Consider the following 23,550-nt stretch of genomic DNA (forward strand, 5'->3'; position numbering starts at 1 on the left):
TTGTTATAGTATGGATCCACATGGGAAAAGCAAAACGGTGAACATAACTATGATCTTAGTAACTACAAACAGCAAAAAACCCAAAGATTGTTTACAGTGTCAAGCACCCCAAAAAAACCAGAAGTTCACAGCGAGATCTACCAAATTTCCAAGTTGACTATAAGCATGATGTTTGAATTCATAAGCTATTTACTTTACTGACAAGTAAAGTGCTGCACTATCAGCCATACATAAATTATGAAAATACATGTATTGTGTTTCAATCTTCTTAATCTACTCTGATAAGGAAAAAAAAAACTGGCATTAGTTTAGAAATAGTCCCACTTTCCACTATTATTTATTTCCTTTATTCTACATTCTAAATTGTGATTGTACTACTAAATAACTATATTGTTAGTTTAAAATAATATTAAAATCATTTAGTAATATATAATAATTTTTAATCTATAAATGCTGCCACCAAACAATAAAAATATAACAAGAGGTTTACACCATCCATACCTGAAGTAGATGGGCAGCTTGGATAATTTTTGCCAAATGGCAATCAGCAGCAAGTTCAAGACCTTGTCTCTCTGCCCAAGCTTCCAAATGAGCCAGTCGTGATTTAAGGCGCAAGCCCCACGCACGGGTGCAGTAACACAAATTGTGAGAAGTGCTGTATGATGTCACCACAGTATTGAATGCCCACATGTTTATAAAGTGGAATAGCTGTGAAAATAACTGTATAGTAAGAGCGGCATTTACGCGGCAACGACGAAGAATACCCATTGTAGACGAGAGCAATTGCAATACCTGAAACAAAAAACATATTTTTCTTCAACTTTGGTTCCTCATCTACAAAAAACATTAAGCTAGTAAATAAAACACTGTTGATAAAACACAATTTACTTTAAGTTTATAGACTTAAGAATATTTAGTTAGAATTTTTTTTCATATACGAAACTATACAAAAAAATTATACCTCTTTGTAGATTCTTAAAAAATAGTGCAATTTACCGTATCAGTTAATAAGACAAAAAATTATTGAATCACTTGTTTTCTAACATATGTTGTCTACTATAGTGAGTGCAGCAAAGGCTAACTTGAAGCAAAATTTTGTAAAATTGTGCATTAGAAACATAAATTGATTCTGAGTGCTCAGATTGGCTGAAATGGACTATAGCTACAAAGGTTAATCATCACTGTAAATATTTGCAGATATATCATCAACAAGTCATTAACTTAAATCTCTTTACTAATTTAAAATAGAATTAAAGAAAGAAATAAAGACATGATAAAGTTGTAATTTTAAATTCAAAATGATTCAAAAGTGTTAAGCAAAATTAATTTTAATTAAAAACACCTAATTCAATTTGTGGTTTGCTGGATGTCACAAACAAAAAACTTTGGATGTGAACAAATTGCCAACCAATTCTTAATTAGGGTTAGCTGCTGCAGCCACAAAGATTAGCCAAAAAATTATTCATATCAGCTATCAAAACTTTATGAAATACTGCCTGTGCTCAATACTGAAATGAAAAGTGGCACTGCAGACCACAAGAAAATAAGAAATAAAAAACCCACGAAAACAAAACATACATTCAGGTAATGTAATAATGGCTTCTAGAAGCTGCAAAAAAAAGTGCATTTTCATTAAAAAATAATTTTAAAGAATTTTAAAGAATTTTTTATTTTGGCTAAGCAGTGTTTACTTGGTACATGTGTCATTGGTAGGAACCCTAAAATTTTGTGAACCTCGAAATTCGCGAAACATTACAAAATTCACCTGTTTTGGAAGTTTTCCACAAACTTTAAACATTTTTGATTAAACACAAAGTTCGGCGTAAAATACAACTAGTTTCAAGAGATGATCGATGCCATTTCTGAAAACGTCATGCCGTTGCTCATAGATTTGTAACACAAGAAACAAATTTCAATAACGGAGTAATTCAATATCTCAAACGTAGTATTTTTTCTACCACAGCACAAATCTATACTATTTATGACCGCCTCAAACATGTTACTTTGGACATTGTCCATGCTCTTTGTGCTGTGCCTACAACGTGGAGTTATACATCTTGTTTATTATATTGTTGGTTATTTGGTTAAGAAGTGGGAATTTATATTATACCAGGCTTTATGTTACTTTTCTTTAATTACTTGATGTGACACAAACAATAAGTTTTTTTTTTTAAGCTGAGAAAAACTTTGTCCACCAAAAAACGTTAATACGAAAATAACCTATCCTCTAGTGTGTTTACATTTTACCTTTTTGTAACTTTACAATTTAGGCCAAAAAATAATTATTAAATTAACATATGATAAAACATATTTATATTGTGTTACATACGTTTAGCCCCATTCCTTTGTTTAAAATTACTTAATTTGTTAATACATCTAGAAATGTACAAATTGTGTAGGTTATGACAAATGTATGTGTATTGTGTATTGCTTTTTTTTTTTTTTTTTTTAATATCTAACACGTATCAATGATTAAACAGTAAGGTATTTTAGTTTTTAGTAGAACTTTATGAAGTTATAGAGATAATTAGGTGTATATTTAATCCGTAATTCTGAAGAAGATCCTCCTCTCTGGAAAAAATAATAAAACTGCTTTTTATTAATTTCCTGACATATAGTTCAAACATTCTCTAAAAAGGTGCTTAAATACTTCAAAAAGTTTACCATTTTAATGAGTTATTATGTTTGGTAAGTTGAATTCAGAGTCCTTAAAAATAGTGTAGATGGTTAGGTTAGACAAATTAAAAATACTTAAGATCATTATGAATTACTAATTTAAAATATAACTAGGTAACTTAAACAACCATCCTTTCAGTGTTAAAATATTTTTAATGTAGCTAAGCTGTTTTACAGAATTTTTTATGTAGCAACCTGCAAACCATTCACACAATGGCATAGTACTTTTAATGTAGCTAACACAACAACTTGTTAAACCGTTTCAATTACTTTAAGTATCAAAACACCTTCTTAGAGAATGATTAAAAAAAAAAAAAAAGATGTAAAAGAAAGCATTTTAAATACTTTTTTGGAAAGGAGGCTTTTCTTTAGAATTACCCAAAGTTTTTTTAAGTTTCGATTCACAGTGTATATAAAACAATTTTTAAGGGAATAAAAGACAAAAATGAACCTTTGATACTGAATTTTAATGTTAAATTTTTTACACCAATTCTTTGCACCGCTTTCAAATTTTAGTACAGACTTTATACACTGCTCTTGCATTATTTTAACACAGCTTTTGATCAATTTTATTTATGTTTTTTCAGGATCCCTAGCCATTGCCAATGTTACTACTGCATAAATATGGAAAAAATGGAAACAAGAAGACGTACATGGGGAGTTTCAGATACTTGGCCGAAGAGCAGTTTGATATTCCAGCCCCCACCCCCTCCCTCAACCATGAGAGCTGGCTATCATCCCGCTGCTTCCTAGATGCCGTCTCATTACATGAGACTCCATCAATACACATCAACAGAATGTTGGAAGTTGTCAAGTCATCTTGTAGCCACACCTATGTCCTGAAGTTGTTGATTTAAACACCAAAAATAGTAAACTGCTCAAAAATCATAGCTATATAAAATAACAAACATGCTGAGAGTTTATATGTCTACAGAATCAGTGATACAACCACAATCTCTCTACACACAATTTCACTTGCTATCAAATGAGAATTTGAAACAACATAAATTGAAATGATACATCAGTATAAAATTATAAACAGTTAATGAAAGTCTTGAAAAGTAACTGTAAAGTGTCTCAATAGGAAAGTTAATTCACTGAAATTTAGGCCCGTATGAATACTAGATTTCGTTGCAAAGCGAATATCAAATTAAAAGTTTAGAACAGTCGCAAAGTTCAATTGAATTTCGAATATTGTCCTTAGCAAAGCTTTATTACAATTATTTTACCAAATAAAGGATTGAAGTAAAAATAAAAATCTTTTAATGTTTGTAATGTTTGAACTGAATTAGTGACTAACCAATTAGGCCCTTAATATAACATCATTAAAAAAAAATTATAAAATAACCATGCAGAATATTAATGTTGAAAATTCATAAAAGCAAATGGAGTGTTTTCATTTGTTTTTGTTTTTTTTTTAAGTAACCAACTTTATTCAAGCAAAGCATATATAACTCAAAAAAAAATTTTACATGAGCAAATCTTAGGATTTCAATGTTTTGAAGCTTTATATCAGAAATGATGCTTCAAATATAGTGAACAGCAAATTTTCTAGTTAAGTCAAATCAAATATTGAAAAGAGCATCAATTAATTCACTAGTCGAAGCTTCGCATAGGCCTACTGAAATTATGTGGATTTATATTTCTGTGGAAAAAAAATTCTTGCATTGTTGTTAAGGTGCCTTGTGCTCTTTTATTGTGAATAAACTTCTATAACACATTGCTTTTGCTGCAGTCTGCTCAGCAACTAAACCTAGCAACTTACAGAGCACAGTGCTCATTGATGTTGTTTAGGTTTTAATATTTACACCATTTCTCTTACTGTCCTTTTCATGTATTGTCAATATTAAGAATGGTTTAAGATTTTTTAACATCTAAGCTATGTTTGGCGATGGATAAGTGATCTGCTGCGACCTATTTATAGTTGTCTTACTTGTAGTCTCAAATACATTTTTTAATCTTGTTGTGAGCTTCTTCTGCATGTTCATCCTACACAAACTAATCCACAGTAGCAGGACTTTGTAGATGCCAACGATTTGTTAAGTCAAAGGTTGATTTTTTACTGAGGGTAGGCACATTTAAAGTTTCCCGAAAGAATCCCTACAAAATCCTTAATACTATAAATACCCTGAATGAAAGCAAGAACTCTAATCAATAAAATAATTTAAAATGGATTCAATGAGGTAAATAAATTGTCAAGCAGTTTCTATAACAAAACTAAAGGATGGATTTTAAAAACAAACTTCACAATATTCTTTTCCGCTTAGTACCCTCTTTTCTGCTACTAAGGAGATCAGAATTCTTAGATGGTCTAACTAATAACCATGTAATTATAAACTGTTTATTCCCAATGTTTGGCTATCATTCTTATTATTACTGTTCACCCTTTAGGAGTCACTTGAGTAAAACCTCCAAGTACTTACAGGGCATGTGTTGTCGTTTTCTGGACCATCGTCTTCCTCAGACATGAAGCTGGGCATCACAGAGACAACTTCCCCTTGTAAGGAGGACACTAAGTTCCTGTAGGCAAACAAAAATAATGGCATTGATTTAATCAAAATGTTTGACGCACATCGAAAATGAGTTAAAAGGCTACAAGCATTAACACATTAACATCACTAATGGCCTCATTAAAATACAAGACAAGAAGTTGATTTCAAAAATAAATAAAAAATAAACATGCAATTACAAAATTCAGTTTTCTCATTTCCCTGGTAGAAACTTAAATTAAGTATTATTTTTGTATTCAATGATGGCAGTAAAGATGAAATGCCACCTACTCAATTTATTACTAATTCATAAAATAAGGATGGTTTATTTTTTTTTCCCCGTTAAAAAGTAGGATAATTTGTAAGAATCATGATGTCATCCATTTCATTTGCATGTGACTACAACCAGAAAAAAGGCATTTAAAGAAAGAGTATGGTTTTACATTTAAAACACTGATCCCATGTAATTTGTAGCCTTGACATCAGAGAACTTGTTAATATGTAGGTGTGACCAAAGCAGCTAGTTTTTTGTCCTTTGAATCAGTTTGGGTCTTTAATCTCAGAAGTATGTTGGCTAAGACCACGTATACAGATTAAGTAGTATTTTATTGGACTGTTGTGCAAAATTGTTGGACAAAAAAGTATTTTTTAACAAGAGACACAAAGTGGTAAAACATGTCGTTTGGCATGGAAATGCTTGAATATGACTTACAACATACTATAATTATATATTAGCACTGGAAATACATTAGTTTGACATAAATACCAAAGGACTCCAAAACATTTAAAATCAAGACAAAAATATTAAAGCAGTGTATTATACTTAAAACACCCAATTACAATTTTATGGTTAATAATATGAAATTATATAGTAAAATTCATTAATATAAAAGGTAAAGTACGTGATTTTAAATTGGTATATAATAAATGCAATACCTTATTATTCTCAATCAATAAAAAAAAAAAAAACCTAAATTTTATAACTCGACAACATAAAAAATATATATATATATATTGTAGGAACAGGTAAAAAGCAGCTTTGGTAGTTGATTGCTTAGTGGCAGTACATGCATCACTAGTTTCTATATATCCATCTAGATAGCAGCATACATGTTGCTTGTTTCATGCCTGGTTTTTCAAATTTCAATTTCTGCTGTGGACACAGTACCGGTTCCCCATAATTTTTAACGTAGGTATCTCAGGGTGGGGATTTATCTCATCACTCTCACTATACAAGCAGGACAAGTTAGTGATCACAGCAACCAAAGACCCGACACAGTACATTAGTCATCCTGTGATTTGTATGTAAGCTGGTAATCAGACATCTTTCCAAAGTTTATTTGCAATACACCAATCCCTCATTTAACATGTCTTCAAATTGCGCGAATTCATTTACCGCAATGTTAATTTTACTGCCCCAGTCTTGAATAGCAAGTATGTAAATTTCAATTAGCACGAAATTGATACATGCAAAAAAAAAAAAAAAATTGGCATGACGCCACAAAGTCTGCTTCAACTCGGTAAACAACAGATGTGCTGTGGCATACAATTAGCTATACGAGGGGAGAAGAGATGCGTGCGAAGGTCTGACTACACTATCGGCTGTTGTACAAACATCAGCTATGACAAGTTCATTTGCGGCTATGGAGTGCAAAGGACCAAATGTTTTTACGTCTGCGTGTATGCCGTCGTGCTGTACCGTTGTCGCCCGGCCACAGACCGGGTCGTGATGAACATCAGTCTAGCAAGTGGCAGGGAACTCGCACGCACAAACACAAAGCAACAAAAAAAATCAAGGGCCTGACGGGATTGGTGTGAACCAAACAGTGATACGCGAATAAGCAATTTAATTTTTGAAAAATTATAATGTAAATATCTACACCGTAATACCAGTTTCACTGCCAGTAAAGGATGGTTTGGAAAGTTTGTGTAAAGATAAGTGGTGTGAGTTGACGGTCACGCCCGGGAGGGCAAGCAAACCAGTTGACTGAGGTACATAACCACCTATCTCCCGTTACGCGGAGTCATATTTGTCATACAAAATCTTCAATGGTAGACTAATAAAGATAAATGGTGTGACATAATTATCATTGATTGTTATTCTACGCATTTCTATTACGAAAAGAATATTATCCTACACATTTTGGAACACATTAAGTAACTTAGCCTTGCTATTTATGGAGACATGCTTCAGAATATACAATTTTGAATAACACAAACATTTTTAGGAATACATTAGTAATGCTAAGTGAGGGATTGGTGTACTTAAATATGGATATTATTGGTTGACATTTACAAGAACTTAACTTAATTTTCAAATAACAGCATCAACAATACTGTTTTAAAAACATATATTTTGAAAGTAGTTTGATTATCTTGAATCATTATTAACGTTACTAAACTATGCATATTTAAGAGCAATAGAATTTGGGATTCCACCAAATCTGTGTATAGAACAGTGAATTTAAATCTGTATTTCTTTCTTAAAAACAAAGACTTTTTAAAATTGGTTCACTGTACATACACTGATTAAAATCCTTCAACAAACTGAAATACAAAATGCTTTACTCAATGGAAAAAAAAATTGTATTAATTCTTTGAAATCAAAATTTTTGCATACAATATGAATATTTAGTTGCAAACACAATTCATAAGTAGGAATAAGATTTTATGGTGAATTGAAATTAAACTTAAATGCATGTCAGTTAAACGTATAGCAACAAAATGCCAGTTAAAAGTTCACACAACACTGAAATATAAGTTAAATAATAAAATGGCAAAAAATAAAAATTTAACTTAAATATGAAAATTTCAATTTATTAATATGCTAAATTCAATTAATTATTCTTTTAGCATTAAGTTTGTAGCATAATGTATGGACCAAATGAATTGGAAACATTAGTTTTTCTCTTGTGTGTTTATCTCTTATCAACTACTTTATTTGATAACTTATGTTGACAGATTTTCAACAAACAAATGTTTTTTTTCCCCCTGAGCAAATCTGTCAGAGACATGCTTATTACAAATTATTTTGTTGTAACAAAATTAAGCATATATCAATGTAAAAATTACACTATTTTGGTGAAATAGTACACCTGTGCAGATATCAGAATTTTTTTTTCTAATTGAATACCAATAGCAACTAATTCTCAAATACAAATATTGAATTTAAATAGTAAGAATTAAATTGGAATCCCGCTAAAAATTTTTTTCCACATCGGGTAACAAATAAACAGGAAATGAAAAAGGTAAATATGCAGTGTAGTAGCTTCTGTGAAATTAGACAAATAATAATGAAGTAAAAAAGGTTAGGGTTAGTTAGCTTGAGTAAGCTATAATAATTATTCATAAAAAATTTATAAAAGTATTCAAATTTTTGAAAGAAAAAAATGTGTTTTTATGCAGCTAACCTACCAACCTTTCAATTCAGTTTTTATTCGCCTTATATCCTAGATTGAGCTACTCCACATAATGATCCAGAAAAAATTTAGCGAATTGCAAAATCCAACCTATTTCACAAAAAATGCAACATTATTTTTTTTAAATGCTGTATTTTCGTAACAATGATAAAACTAGCTCTAGTTATTCATGCGTTCTCATTGTTAACACCAGCGTGGTACATTGTATTTTGGTTCAGCAACATTACAAACATTTTCTGCTAATTTCCTCTGGAATCCGGAACCATTAATTACAAATGTTTATTTTGATTTGAGTATGAACGTCTGCTTCGTCATAGAAACATATAGCAGGTAGGCTGTTAATGTGTCGTATTGTGGGAGACTGACTGTGACTATCAATTTAAATGAAGTTGCAACAGTCGTGTTCATTTCTTATAGTGACAATTGCAAAGAGTGCCAATGTTTGGTGTTTTAATCCATAAAAGTTGATTTTTAATCATTTTTCCTCACTACTGATCCATGTGACAAACGAACTACATAATAGTTCATTTCCAAGTTTTAAATTACACAAATACTCAAGAGTTTTGAATAATCCACACAATTTTTTTTTCTGCTACTGTTTTGCGAGACAATAGTAAATTAACTCTGAATATTTGTTCCATGTTTAAAACACCAAAAACTGTTCATGTTTTTGATTACTTAGTCCCGTTAAAAAGTCTAAACTGGGTATTTATATCACACAAATGACTGATCTCAACAGTGAACATTGGTATACGACAAACACATTAAAGTATGCTTTATAAAATTTTCTTAGCCAATGAAATATTAGTTATTTCAAAGTTTTAGTATTCAAAGTCAAATCGAATATGAATAATAAACTATTTGTAATTGAAAATTTGAATATTTGCACAGGCATAGAAATAAGTTTTAATATTTCTTGAATAACATAATATAAAATAAAATAAAAAAATATATATAAAAATAAAAACTATAAAAAATTAGGTTTTAAAAAATAAATTTACCTAAAAAAAATCTTGATAACATGAGTCATTTAAATTTCACCTTGAGAAGATTTATAAATTATTTAGCTTTGATATGATATTTTGCCCTAAGTTTTTGAAATAGCACTACTTCAAACTTCTAAGCAATATTAGTGCAAGTTCTTCACTTTCCCCCATCTGGCTCTGCTGCCAATGGACCTAATGTTGCATGTCACCGCATGTTTTTGTCCCTATGTCAAATATTTACTTATTTATAGTGTGAAGTCTTCTTTGTAACTGGTTAATAGTTTTACAGCCACATCCCAGTATTGGATTATTCAGTCCAGCAGTACCAACTACTTTCTTACATTTGACCTGCATTACAAATTATTGACAAAAACTTTAATTATGTATGTATTTGAACAAACATATTTAGTAAAAATGAGCACTTTCTATTTATGGTGCTTTTATTTGGAGTACCTTTGTATAATACGAGTGAAGTTCTCACCTGAATGCAATTTGCACACAGTCGCTGAGGATATCCTGAGTTTCTAACGAAAATGCAGAGATATGGCGATCAGACTTCAGAAAATGCAACAATTCAGAAGAATTTGCCATCCAGAAAGCCAAAAATTTGGCATCGGAATATTTAGCCTAAACACAGAAAAAATATGTTAGTACAGAACACAATGAAAGTCAGAGAATTTAAAAGTTGAAAATTTCATGCTTATGGCATTAATTTGCTAATTGAAATTTGTATAAATTTGAACACAATATCTGTCTTGCAATTTTGTCCTGTCACAAATATTTTCAAAAGATATTCACTAAATTTAATACAATAGGTGTACAAGGTCACAATAAATTTGAATTATTACCATTTGCATAACTATTTACCGCCACTATATTAAACTTAGTAAGTATCAATTAAAAATGTTCATAACAGAACAACAAATTTAAGAGAAGTAGTGTGTTAAATTTACAGAAACTAATTGTAAAAAAAAATTTTTAAATCAACATGGCGCACGGGACTATAAAAACTTTACACACTTTAATAAGTAAGCTAAAAACTAATACACTAGAATAAACATTCCCCATCAAAAATTGTGATCAAACCTTTACATATTTCAGCATGAATTGCATTCTGATGTTACTTTTTAAAGTAAAGCCTGGAATAAATATGATTACAAGAAACATGCATTTATCACATTTTAAAAAATAATGAAGATCCACTTCCAAAAACTGGCAAAACTGTGAATTGATGTTTAAAAATGAACTTACAATGATTTATATAATTAGAGTCAGAAATGGCAAGTAAGCAATGAAAAATCTCAGCATACATGATTTTTCCAACTATTGTTTAAGTTTTATATGTCTATAATATTCGTTGTTTAAAAACATGACATCACCATAGATAGTATGTTTCAATACTAAAATAAGTGAATATAAGTGGCCAGACAATGAACTTTATACAATCAATAATCAATAAATCGGTGTATATTTTGATTTCTCTGTGCGGAGTTACATTTATGCCCAACAACCGTTTGAGTGAAAAGTACTTCTTCTGTATGTATTGTTATATGGAATCATCCTCCTTTACGTACATGTTGTTTATTTCTGTGTTTATTAAGATATTTGCTATGTTTATAAATAACTGCAATAATTACATATTGTAACCATACGGGAAAGCAACCTGAGCTATTATTGTGATGTACTTACTACCTGCTGGTGTTCATTAAGCTTGATCAAGACTGAAGACTTTAAAATAATAATGAGAACCCCAGATAGAAAAAATTAGGTTCATTTAAGGATTGAAAAAAATAAAATAAAAAAGTTACAAAAAAATGAGTGATTTACTAAGTAGAGCTGGTTTATTATTTTCTTAGATGTTTATGATCCTGCCAACTTTAGAGGTTAAGTATTTTTATTTCAGGACAAACAATCTTGTGAGGCACGCATCTTAACGGTTTGCTGGTTCACTTAAATAATGGATAGATGTTGGATAGATGTACTTTTACACCACTACAGTAACAAGAGAAATATATTTTAACTGAATACATTTCCATGCTTTAGTATATTATACAGTTATGCCAGTTTTATTGGATTGTAGTATATGCAGGTATGATTTTGCTGAGTGGATCATTACTTTGACTGTTGGTACAGGTGCTGTGTATATTACATAATTCTATTGAGATTTTTAAAAAAAATGAAAATATTTGGGTAAAAATGTAAAGTGACCGAAAATCACTCAGTCTCTTAAATTCTGCCAGTGTCATTTAAATGGCCATTACTATTGGTATGACAAAATTATTTGACACTGATAGTCTTACCAAAGTTGACTTAAAAGTGAAACATGAATAAAAATTACCATTTTTTACAATTTACCACTATTTGTTAAATGCATACACTAAAGCAACACACTAAAGGCCAATAAAAAAATTTAGAAAATACGTATTCTCATTAGAGTTCTGAAGAGTTCTTTAAGTGGCATTCTTGATTGTTTCTACTTGCAAAAGTTTATTAATTTCACAATAATCGCTGATAACTATGAAATAAATTATTGCATTACCTGTATAACGCCGTGTATAAGGTTGGCTACACGAGTCAGCAATGCTGTCAGCCGATGTGCACGCTCGGTAGGCGTGAGCTCGTGTGCGTAGTGAGTTGATGCACGATATCGAGCCACCAAATACAGAGTGTATGTGGGTGCCAACTTGAAATGGGTAACAGATATATCCAAGTCTGTGATTACTGCACGCAGAAATGCTTCTTCAGTCTCTTCTCGAAACTCAAGCACAGCTGGCAGAATTGGATCAGTTCCCCGCGGGTAACGTTCATAGTTTGAAAATCTGCACATTTTCCACAAATAAATATTATTAAAACAATTTTTTTTTATTTTATAAATATTTTAACCTACTACAAATGGTGAGTATTCCTAACTGACAACAAATTGTAGGAAAACATTTAAAAAATATATACAATAATATTCTCAAATTAAAAAAAAACACACCACTCACAGTCATATTACATTTGAATAGGCATGTAAATGTCAACAAGTTAAATGTCTTAATAATTGAAAGCCTTTCTCAGACATGAAATCAAGTCACACACTTAGTAAGTTACAGTTAATATCTGGAGAGAAGGAAAAGCTATGATGGTTCAGTACCTACCTGTTTCCATCTCTGCTACTGCTAACAGATCGTCGAGACCTGGTTTCTTCTTTATTCCCAAGACTTGATGTTGAAACAGTTTCTACATTACCATCAACATCAAAAGTTGTTTCATAGTTCTGTGAGGAACTATTAGGACCCCCATTGCTAGGGCTGTTAGTATTAATACTGTTGGAATTTGGGACAGACGTTGGCGAGCCAATGGGAACTATATCTTCCCGTGATGATTGTCTACACAAAGCAAAGAATACAAAAGTAAACCGACAGAACAAATGCAGAAAAATGTTAAACATACGCTGTTGACAGCAATTCATTATAATGGTATTATTCACATAATTTTACAGTAAAAATTGCAGCACTGAATAAATGAGAATAAAACCTTTTTTTAAATTAAAAATTAAAACGGGTTTTATTTTCTAATTGGGATAAAAATTGTGTTAGATCAAACACAAAGAAATATTCTTTATTCAATGTTATGTAGTTTTTATACCGATAATGAAATTTTGTAATGAATTTTAACACCACTTTTACATACTTTGCACAAAGATTTTCTAAATATTTTATTTTCAGTTTTCCAGTGTTACAAAGTAATACATTAAAAAGGTTAAATGTTCAGAATTTTCCACGCTAAAGAAAAAATCTCAGCAGAAGTTACATTTACTCTAAAAACCCACATCAGTTGGTTCTGGTGAGGACTATGATGGTGAAAACAAATGTCATTTCTAAAATGAGTTTTTTGGCCAAATCTTGAGGTAGGCAAAAATTGTATGATCATTGTCATCTGCTTTCACCCAAATTACCATAATGTGAATTATTTTACTTTATGATGAAAATAATTACTACGTGCTCTAAATAATTACATAGCATGCCTGACAACACCAGAGCTTCTAACTGAAAAAAGTTAAAAAAAAAAATACAGCATGTATGAATAATTAATGTCAAAATGATTAAAGCACAATTAATAAGTTTTACATTGTGTATTATTTTCTATGCTATGCACTTAAATAAAAACATTTCCCTTGCATTTTTTAGGACTAATTATCATCAAATTTTAAGTTTTCATTCAACATTAATGACTAATCTGAGAGACAGATTCGTGTTAGAATTTTTGGTTGGACACAACCTCTTTAAATATTGTGCACAATAAAATCTTAAGAAAATTTCCAAATAAAAGGCTTGGTAAACTTTCTTACCATGGAAATTAGAATGAAAAGTCAACAAAAGTATTAGAATGCAGCATACTCAAAATTTAACAACCCAATGTGGCTCAACAATGACTTATGTAATTTTAGTATAAGTTACTAATTTCCAAAAAACTTAAAAAAACCTATCCAAACAATATTCATGTTGTATAAATAAAGTACATAATTATACAAAACTCATGTTTAAAATAGCCGGAATCCATAATAGAATTATTTTCTACCATACACACTTTACATTTTTAAAAAAAAGTAACTACATAAAGATTCACACAAAACTTTTAGACCGCGTACTGAATATGAATAAACAAGGGCAAAAAAAATTTTGTAGCCTTCAATTTCATGGATGCACAAACTAACCACAACTCTACCAGTACAAAAAGGTTGAAAGATCATAGATGCTTGGTTAACAATTGATTGTCACTTAGTTTAGGATATCTTCATGTGTACAGCACTACTGGATAGTAGTCATTTTGTGCAGAATGTTCTATAGTTATCACGTGTCACAATATCTATGACTCTTTTCTTAAACACTGAACTTGAGCTAAAAGCTTTGATTTTATTATAGTTTTGTGAATAATGGTGCTTTTCAAACACTTTTTTTTCAGGTTAATGTTGATGTATTATTAACAGTACAAGTAAGATGAATATAAATATATGTGGCCATATGCTGAAATTCAAACGAGTGGAAAATAGAAATTTACTATGTGGGAAAATTTATAATGCAGGACTTTCTAAGATAGGATTTACTGCATTTGCCATTGATACAATTTTACTTTTTTTTTTTATCAGTTGAAACTTTAAAGTAATTTTTTTTTATTTAGTCCTCTAGCAAAAACACACTAATTCTGTACAGTTTTAGTTACTCTCAAATGTCTTGTAATTTTTCCACACAAATATTGGGTTTGGAATAGCCATCCATTGTTTTATTAAACTATTTTTTTCGAAAAGTATGCAATTCGTTAATTTTTTAACAAATGCCTGTATAAATGCATAAACAACTTTTAGCACCATTGTGTAAGTAGTTGTAATTTAGTACCTAACAAGCACATGCTGCAGGCTGAAAATTTAATGTTATCATTGTGACATCACAGCAAGCTTCCCAAATGTTCATGGTATTTACTATCACAACAAAAACAGTGGCTTATTCAACACAAATTATATATTATTTCATTTTGAACAAATTGTTTGAAAAGGCTTGCCCACCATCAAAAATAAATGCTGATGAGAATATGACAATCAAGTGTTTTATGTATTCTGTTTTGCATCAGAGTAAACTTAAAATTATGGAAGAAAAAAAGGAGAAATGCTGCAGATAACTTTAAAGCTTGGATAAACACAAGTTAAAGCAAAAGTTACACAGGTATAATGAAGCATTTTAACTCATACTGTGGTAATATTTATTATGGTCGTTTACAATGTTGCACACAGACTTGTCTCACGAGGTGAACGGTGGTACAAATTATGTTACAAGAGTTGTTTTAAACCACAACTGCAGTTTTCAATCAGTTTTTGACTGCTTTGTTTAGCATACTAAGGTGTACCAATTACGGACGACAATACAACCCCTACACTTGAATTATGGTTGCAAGTAAAAATGATAATTTATTGATATTTCTTATATTTTTTTCATAATTTCGTGATAGTCGAATAAGCTATTTCTATTGTTCTATAGTCGCAGTGCATTAGTCGCAAAGCAGATAATCTAGAGCTGACTGTATATATTTTCTGCATAAGTAACTGTAACGTGCTGTACATCTAATTGGTGTCCAATGTACCATATTTACCTGAATATACTGTGATTGCTTTTACCAAAACTGTTAAACCTAAAAGTGAGGGTCGCATTAAAAATGAAAACTTGTATCTTGCCACTGAAAGATGTGTATTTAAAGTGATGGGAACAGATTAGTTGAAAAACCAAACGGACCGCCTCGTAACTGCCACACTTAAGCCACTTTCGAACTCTATTAATTACTGCCGCCTGAACCTCTGCTTAGTTGAAAAACTACACGATTTGCCTGTGAACCGAGTCACTTACGCCACTTTAGTCCACTCTTGTGTTCAGATTTCTGAACCTTGGAGAGAAGGTGGGTTTAAGCAGGTGTGACAGGTGAGGCAGAATAACACTTTGGAATGCCATGAAGTTGAGAGGGAGTCAGTTCACTACGATTGCTAGCCAACGCACCCCCTCCCCAAATTATTTCCTTCCAAGTGACCAACCACTGACCAAACCACCATCTATCACAGCATTCTTTGCTTTCTCACAAATGGCTTAAGAACTACAGCCATAAAACTCTTTTTTTCTTCTATTTGTCAGCTTGCTGTTTCAAAAAAGGCCCTGTAAATCACTCTACTGACAGGAAGTGGCACCAGAAAAGCTGTTGGAAAATTATGATTTTCACCCCATAAAATATTTTTCGTAAATTCATAATTTAAAAGTTTGGGGTCAAATTATATTCAGAGTCCCATAATTTTTGGGTTAATACAGTGAATGCATCTAGTTCTATTAATAAAACTTTAGTCTAACAACTTAAAACTATCAAACATACCCAACATTCAATTATTTCACTACAATAAAATTATAATACATATGATGTTGAGCTGACCTTTCGTAAGTATTGTATTCATGAACCTGTCGTGCAGAGTCATAGCGCTGGCGTGATCTCTCTTCAACAGAAGGGTCTATGAACCGGAAACTATGGATGCGGCCAAATTTCACCACTACTCCATTCTAAACATAATAATACATGTTTCACACAGCTTAGTTTTTTTGCAGTAACAAACTTGAGGGCAAAGGATTTCAAACTTAGGGTTAAATTATAGCATGGTAACAACATGTAGACAGATGATACCACCACATGGACATTTTTAATCCCAACAACTGCTCTGGAAACATAATTAAGAAGATGATAAATTTTCACAAATACAATAAAAAAACCATACCATTGTAATATTCATGATACAGTAAGCTGCTGTTTTGTTGCTGGCCATTTTGTTACTATACTTAAATAATTTCTTATACATTACAACTAGTGATGTCAAAAATAAATTAAACATACACACACTTTCAAAAATTATTAGTTTTTAACAATTCTTATACGAAATGACTTTAAAAAAGACTCTAAAAACTCTCTATGTAACATAGCAACTATGTACACATCATGTAACTCATGTACCAATCTTGTACAAGTTTGTTACTTTTATCAAATTGTGTCAATGTTTGAAATGGGGGTCGATGGAAGAGTGAATCATACCAACAGCTGCAAATGTACAACCAATTATGTTGGATTAAATTTGCTGAAAGGAGGTCTCATGAACAGCAATACACCCTCTGAAAGGTGTGATATAGTTCATGTTTCACCAGCTGGCAAAAACCTGGCTAAGAATTTACAATAAAATCTTAAAAATAGTAATTTTCTTCCAAAAAAAAACTTTCTAAAATGGTTAGTTTATTAAGTTTATCAAAGTCAACCCAACTAATTAATTAAAATTTTAGTCTTCAGTCAAATAGCCATCTATCATGTGAAATATACTCAGCAATAGCAACAAAATATACGATGGTATGCAATCAAATCTAATTACCAGGAAATAAAAATATTAATTATATAAATTGCAGTACACATAAATGCCTACAAAAAAAAAAAGGACAGTAAAAATAGTCAATGTAACAAAAAAGTTCCATAATGATTTTCCAGAACATTGCTTATGAATCATGCACATATGAGACTAAAGAATAGGAAAACCTACCTAATGCACCATTCATGTAACAAACTCCAAAACTCAAATGCAAGGAAATGGTGACCAAATACACGGGAATAGTCCACAAAAGTCAAAACTTAAATATGGAAGGAAAGGATATTGCAAATATACTACTACTAAAACAACACATTATGCCACAGTGTAGCCCTAAAGAGCTGTCAATCAAACATAGCACACTAGAACTCCGACAAACTTTTGACAGGATTGAAAAACCCAGTTTTCCACTCTGACTCTGCAACAAGACCAAGGATGTGTGAGGCTCCACAAGCTTACAAACCTTCAGTGACATGAAGCACTCATGCACCAAGCATGTCTCATATTGCCAAGCAATAAGCCAATTTCATCAGATTATTTCATAACTTACAACAATGTTCTGAATAACTGTCATAGTAAATAATCAAAACTACAATAACTACATATAATGTATCCAGCAGACCAGTGACAACATACATTTAAAATTAATATACACACCTGCAATATGGTAGTTTCGTAAATTCGGTGTCCATTTACATATGTCTCTGCATTGCCACTACAAGGTGTGACGGTCACTATGCCCTCCGTGTTGGCAATAACACAGTGGCGAGGTTGGACATTGAAACCAAATAACTGCAATGACTGAGATTGCTGTCCATGGCTGTTTGTGGAGCGTTCACTTCCAACTTCAGTCACATTTGGATGGAGTCTGTGACGTTTTGGTGTACCATTTACATCAGTCCCATCTTTAAAAAGGCAAAAACATGTCATATTATCAGTTAAAAGAAATAAACCAACAATAAATTTACCTGTTTAAAAATACTTATGCCACATCTCAATAACCAATATTATCTTATATTGCATACAACACGTTCGCAAATTGCGGGGCGTAATTTTAATGGGTGACAGGTAATTCCAAAACAAGAAATTTTTGTTAGGGAACATGTCCGGAAAACAAAACTCAAAAAGCCATTCAAATGGTTCAGAGACAGCTTCGCTGAAAAGGAGAGAGGAAGATATATATATATATACACACACACACACAAACACACACACACATGCACGCGCACACACACCAACACGCGCACACGCGCACACACACACACAAAATGACCTTGTGACCCATTCTGTCTAAAACTAAATGCACCAAAAATATTAAACAGAAGATTATGAGGTACTACTTAAAATAATTTAAACAAAAAATTGCACAAATTTAGATCAATATTGATAATAAAACCTATGTAACTACCATCGGAATAAAATTTTTTATTATGAAATATCAAACTTTTAGAGTTTATAATAATAAAAATTTTAAACAAAAATTTAAATCTCAATGTATGGTGTATTTGCTTTTAAAAATATTTTGAAGCTAATTTTTTTAAACCATACCACTAAACATCTTAATGATCATTGGGAGAAAGAAAACATTTAGTATGTATATACATATTCCATAACCTCACCTGGATTTAACTCAAGGAAGTAAGGTAATCGGTCCAGGCTATCCTCATAACGGTAATCCAAAGAATCACTAGGTTTGTTGTTCCACTTTTGCTGAGGTTTTTTCTTCCTTTTGCGAGGATGGTAATCTGCTGGCCTCCGCCGCACGTGGAACATGATTGAACCTGACAAATACGATAAAATCGTCAACACAATAATAGCATTGTCTTCTTACAGGAACTTCTTGATTACATACAATATGTATTTTTTAAAAAAACACTTTAAATTATAAGACTTACTGTAATTACTTGCCTATAGTTAGCAAAACAAAGTAACATTGCTATTATAGATATATTCTATGGGGGTAGACGGTAAACCTGAATATTACATAACAGTCCTTAACATTTCGCAACAAATTGCGAAAGAAAAGGCCTGTACTCTGGCGAGAAAAAAATTAGTTCCTCCACCAAGACAACACCTCCAATCATAGAGCATTCTCGATCATGGAATTTTTGGCCAAGTTCCTGTGCTTCCGCAACCCCCTAATCCCCTGCCGACTTCTATTTTCATAACTGACACTTATGCTGGAAGGGAACTGATAAAGAAGATGTCCAGGAAAATACAGAGAGGTATTTTAAGACCACTAAGAAAGAAGATTTCCAGGAATGCTCCAAAAGTGAAAACACGCTGGAGCCAGTGTGTTCAGTCATAAGGGGACAAATTTGAAGGAGACCATCACAATTGCTTGTAAGTACTGCCATTTTTAAATGACAAGCTAAGTCTTATAACTTTCCAATCAAACATCGGAGTATCATCTTGATAAAAAAAAATCCTTGCTCAAACATGACACTATCATTTTGTTGCACATAACAAAATTACTGTTTTCTAAGATTAAACTTCCTCCTTCCATTGTGTTTATTAAAACCAGGCAGGCAGCTGGGTCTTTTGCTCCATGGGTACAATTATTGTGTGACCTTTCTCATGGACTTTCAGGGCAAAACACTCACAGAAAAATTTGTACTTCATCACAAAGTCAAAAAGATTTAAGTTTTATAAATAGCACAACCCCGACCACAATCATTAAATTTCTCTGCACTGCATTATTCATCACTTTACACACCAAGCAACCTGTAGCCTTCCAGTCACAGTGCAAAGTACTGACTGCTATAAGCAGTGTGCTTTAGTCACCATTCTTCTACAACATTAATGCAGGAAGTTACTGCAAGCATATTTTCTATTTACATTTCAAACTAATGTAAATAACCAAGTAGAATGCAAACAATTTTAAATTTTAATTAAATTCAATTTCAAGAGAAGCATTATGGATTATTTTTAATTATTTTTTGGTGCCCAAAACAAATTATGCTACCAACACACACAACAATGATATGTCCTGTTATTTTTGCTATGTCACAGCCATTAAGGTAACTGTCGGATAGTATTTTTTGTGTTTGAGGTCTAGAAGCTAAGAAATGGGAAGGTGCCAGCAACTAGCTTGTGCATTAGATATTTCGTATCTTTTAGGTGCTTCACGATAAATAATGTGCAATTTTTCAATTAGTGAAGTGCCCTTACGGTATATTAATCAGTGACCCAACAATTTACTGCAAAATAATTAACATAAATCCCTAGATCACTTTCGAAATAAGATACCTGAATATTTACATCTAAATTGATGGCATAGAACACAGTTTTAATAATTTTTATCTTCAAATTAGTCTTGGAGACCATTTTTAATTCCTAATGGTCAAAATATTTCATCACTTCAAAACTACAAAAAACTGCATTTTTTAAGTTCCTATATCATAACATCAACTCACTGAATATCTACAAAGGCTTACTTATGATTTTTTACATTTAAATTTTCATTTATTAATCTATCAAAGACTATTTTTCCCCTCAAAATTACCGTAAAGACTCCCAGAAAACTGCGCTAATAGTTTTGAAGTGAACTCCAACAACTGACCATAAAATTTAAAACTTTTATGGTTTTTTTTTTCCCTAGTTGTAATTGTTTATTTAGGTACTTTTTAAAGTATGTTAAGTATATGAATAATTTTGGTTTTAATATTTATTGTTTCACTTAGCCTGTATTGAACTTTGCTATACAATTGAAAACAAAATGAAAGTGTTACCACTATCCCGTAGTTGCATGCAGCACTATAAAAAACTGTACACCTTTTCACTGCCTCCTCGCAAATAGAGGTCATGTGGCACTTCACGCCTGCACTTGTGTCAGTAGAGCAAAGTAATGCAGTGGTTAAGACATTCAAATTCCAGACATGGCGGTACATTGCCACCACACAATGGATGCTGGAAAATCTCCGGGCTGTCTACCAGCAAACAAGAGCAACAGTCTTCACATCCAGATGCAGTAGCAGTCGTTCAATGTACACTGAAGATTGGTTGTGCACTCGGCAGCGAATGACTGATAACCCTTATGCGCGAGCACATGTGCCACTCCTTCAAAAATTTCTTGCATCATCGGCACCATGCATTTTAACGCGCTACCATATTGAACATTTGTTGCAACATCCATATCGCATCAGCTAATGTGCTACAGTGCTGAACATTGGTTGTCTCATCCACATCTGGTGTCGTAAAACGTTGCAGCGTCGGAACATCGGTTGCGTCACCCACGTCGCATTCCTGTGTTCTGTAGCGGCCATTTAGAAAAATAAACAACATAGTTCAGGGACACTTTGGTATCTGTGCCACGCTCATGCCATAGTAGTTTGACCCAGTTGGTTTGAGGACACTCCAGCAATCTTCGGTGACTATCCATTTTCCACTATTTATATCAATCAAATTGCTATTAAGATCCTCATTTTGAACTCCATATCCAGAATACAAATACAATAAACTTTTAACACAGAGGTAACTTAGCCAGATGAGTGCAACACAGAAACACATGAAAAAAGAACTCCTAAAACATGAAGAGAGCAGCAAATTAAGACCTTTACAGGTCTAGAGTAATATAAAATGGAGAAGTTTAGGACAGGGGTGGTGGCTGGAGAGCAGGCTGCAGGTCAATGACTAGCTGCCATTTTGGATTTGTGACATCATGGACATCCTCTTGGATGACCTTGACCTTGAAATGTAACTCCTCGAAGGAAATCTAATACCATGACACCCATGACACCTCAAGTTCATTTTTACCTAAAAACTCAAAAAATTAATTTTATTAAAAAATTCTTTATAAATTATAGAATTTATTTAACAAAAAATAACTTACGCCATAAAGTTCAGAGTCCTTGGTTTGAACCCAACAAGGTCAATGTAATAAAATATCTTTAAAAATATTTTTAAAAATGTATATATATAAATGTAAAAAAAATTTAATACAAAATGCTCTTACCCATGGACTTTGGGGTACTGGGTTCAATTTATGGCTAATGTACTGGTAATATAAATAGCAGCTTTCTACAAATAATTCCACTAAATAGACTAAAGGAGTATTTACACGGGTAGAATAAACAGGATAGCAAATAGAGCAAGTAATGGGTTTGATTATAATGGTAGCGTAAACAGAATAGTAACATCAAGTAATGTTATCCTGTTTACTCTACTCATGTAATTGATCCTGTTACTTGCCCTAGTTACAATCCTGTTTACTCTACCCGTGCAAATGCTCCATGACTACTAATAAGAAATATATATTATGTAAACCAGATTATATTATGGTAGCTAACTTGGATCCACCATTTTAGATTTTCTTTTTCATTTGCTAGGCTGCACTGCCATCAATCATACTGGTTTATTTGTTAGACGATAAGAGTGCAGTACAGTCAATCACCAGATTGTTACTATTGTAGCATCCGCCATCTTGTCGTCTATATTGGCTACCATTTTGAAATTATTTAAAAATTATGCAAATTTTGAAAAAATTCCAAAAATTAATAAGAAATTTACTTATCAATACACTGACTAGATTGATTGCAGGATTGGTTTAAGAAAAAGGGTACACGATACATGATACTTCAAATGGTGAGGCTTCCCATCTTGCTTTAATTCCTGGGTAGTAGATGCAGCAATTCGGAAACACTAAAGACTTCAATAATTTGCTTGTATGTACATGTAGTGGAGTAGTAAAATTTATGTAATATAATTTTTTCAAAGTATTGAGTTTTTTATTTCAAGCTATCGCAAGTAGTCAAATAATGACTGGGTAAGTTCATATTTAGTTAAATAAGTATTTTTAAGCTAAAATTACTTTTTTTTCATCAACCAAGCATCACACTAAGGACTGCAATCAATCTAATCAGTAAATATATGGATAGGTAAATTGTTTATTAATTTTGGAATATTTTTCAAATTTTTTGATAAATTTTAAATGATTTGAAGAGGGCGGCCAAGATGGCCGTCAATATGGCAGATGCTACGATAGTCGATGATCCTGTGATTGACAATATTGTACTCTATTGACTAACAAATAAACCAACATTAAGGTAACACATCCTAGCAAATGACAA

General features: G+C 31.8%; 1 protein-coding gene across 5 annotated transcripts in view; it reads right to left on the minus strand.

Annotated features, from left to right (window-relative positions):
- The window catches only part of LOC134529650 (afadin), a 178,899-nt gene that overhangs the window by 93,008 nt on the left and 62,341 nt on the right, over positions 1–23,550 (minus strand). For all 5 annotated transcript variants that reach the window (XM_063363968.1, XM_063363971.1, XM_063363970.1 and 2 more), the window contains exons 8-15: positions 19,102–19,263; positions 18,140–18,387; positions 16,516–16,640; positions 12,711–12,941; positions 12,110–12,389; positions 10,052–10,197; positions 5,100–5,196; positions 502–792 (exon numbers count right to left, since the gene is read on the minus strand). In XM_063363968.1, the coding sequence (XP_063220038.1) occupies positions 502–792; positions 5,100–5,196; positions 10,052–10,197; positions 12,110–12,389; positions 12,711–12,941; positions 16,516–16,640; positions 18,140–18,387; positions 19,102–19,263 (1,580 nt within the window). The remainder of the gene's footprint in view (positions 1–501; positions 793–5,099; positions 5,197–10,051; positions 10,198–12,109; positions 12,390–12,710; positions 12,942–16,515; positions 16,641–18,139; positions 18,388–19,101; positions 19,264–23,550) is intronic.

The sequence above is a fragment of the Bacillus rossius genome, chromosome 2, assembly GCF_032445375.1.
Source record: "Bacillus rossius redtenbacheri isolate Brsri chromosome 2, Brsri_v3, whole genome shotgun sequence".
NCBI lineage: Eukaryota > Metazoa > Arthropoda > Insecta > Phasmatodea > Bacillidae > Bacillus > Bacillus rossius.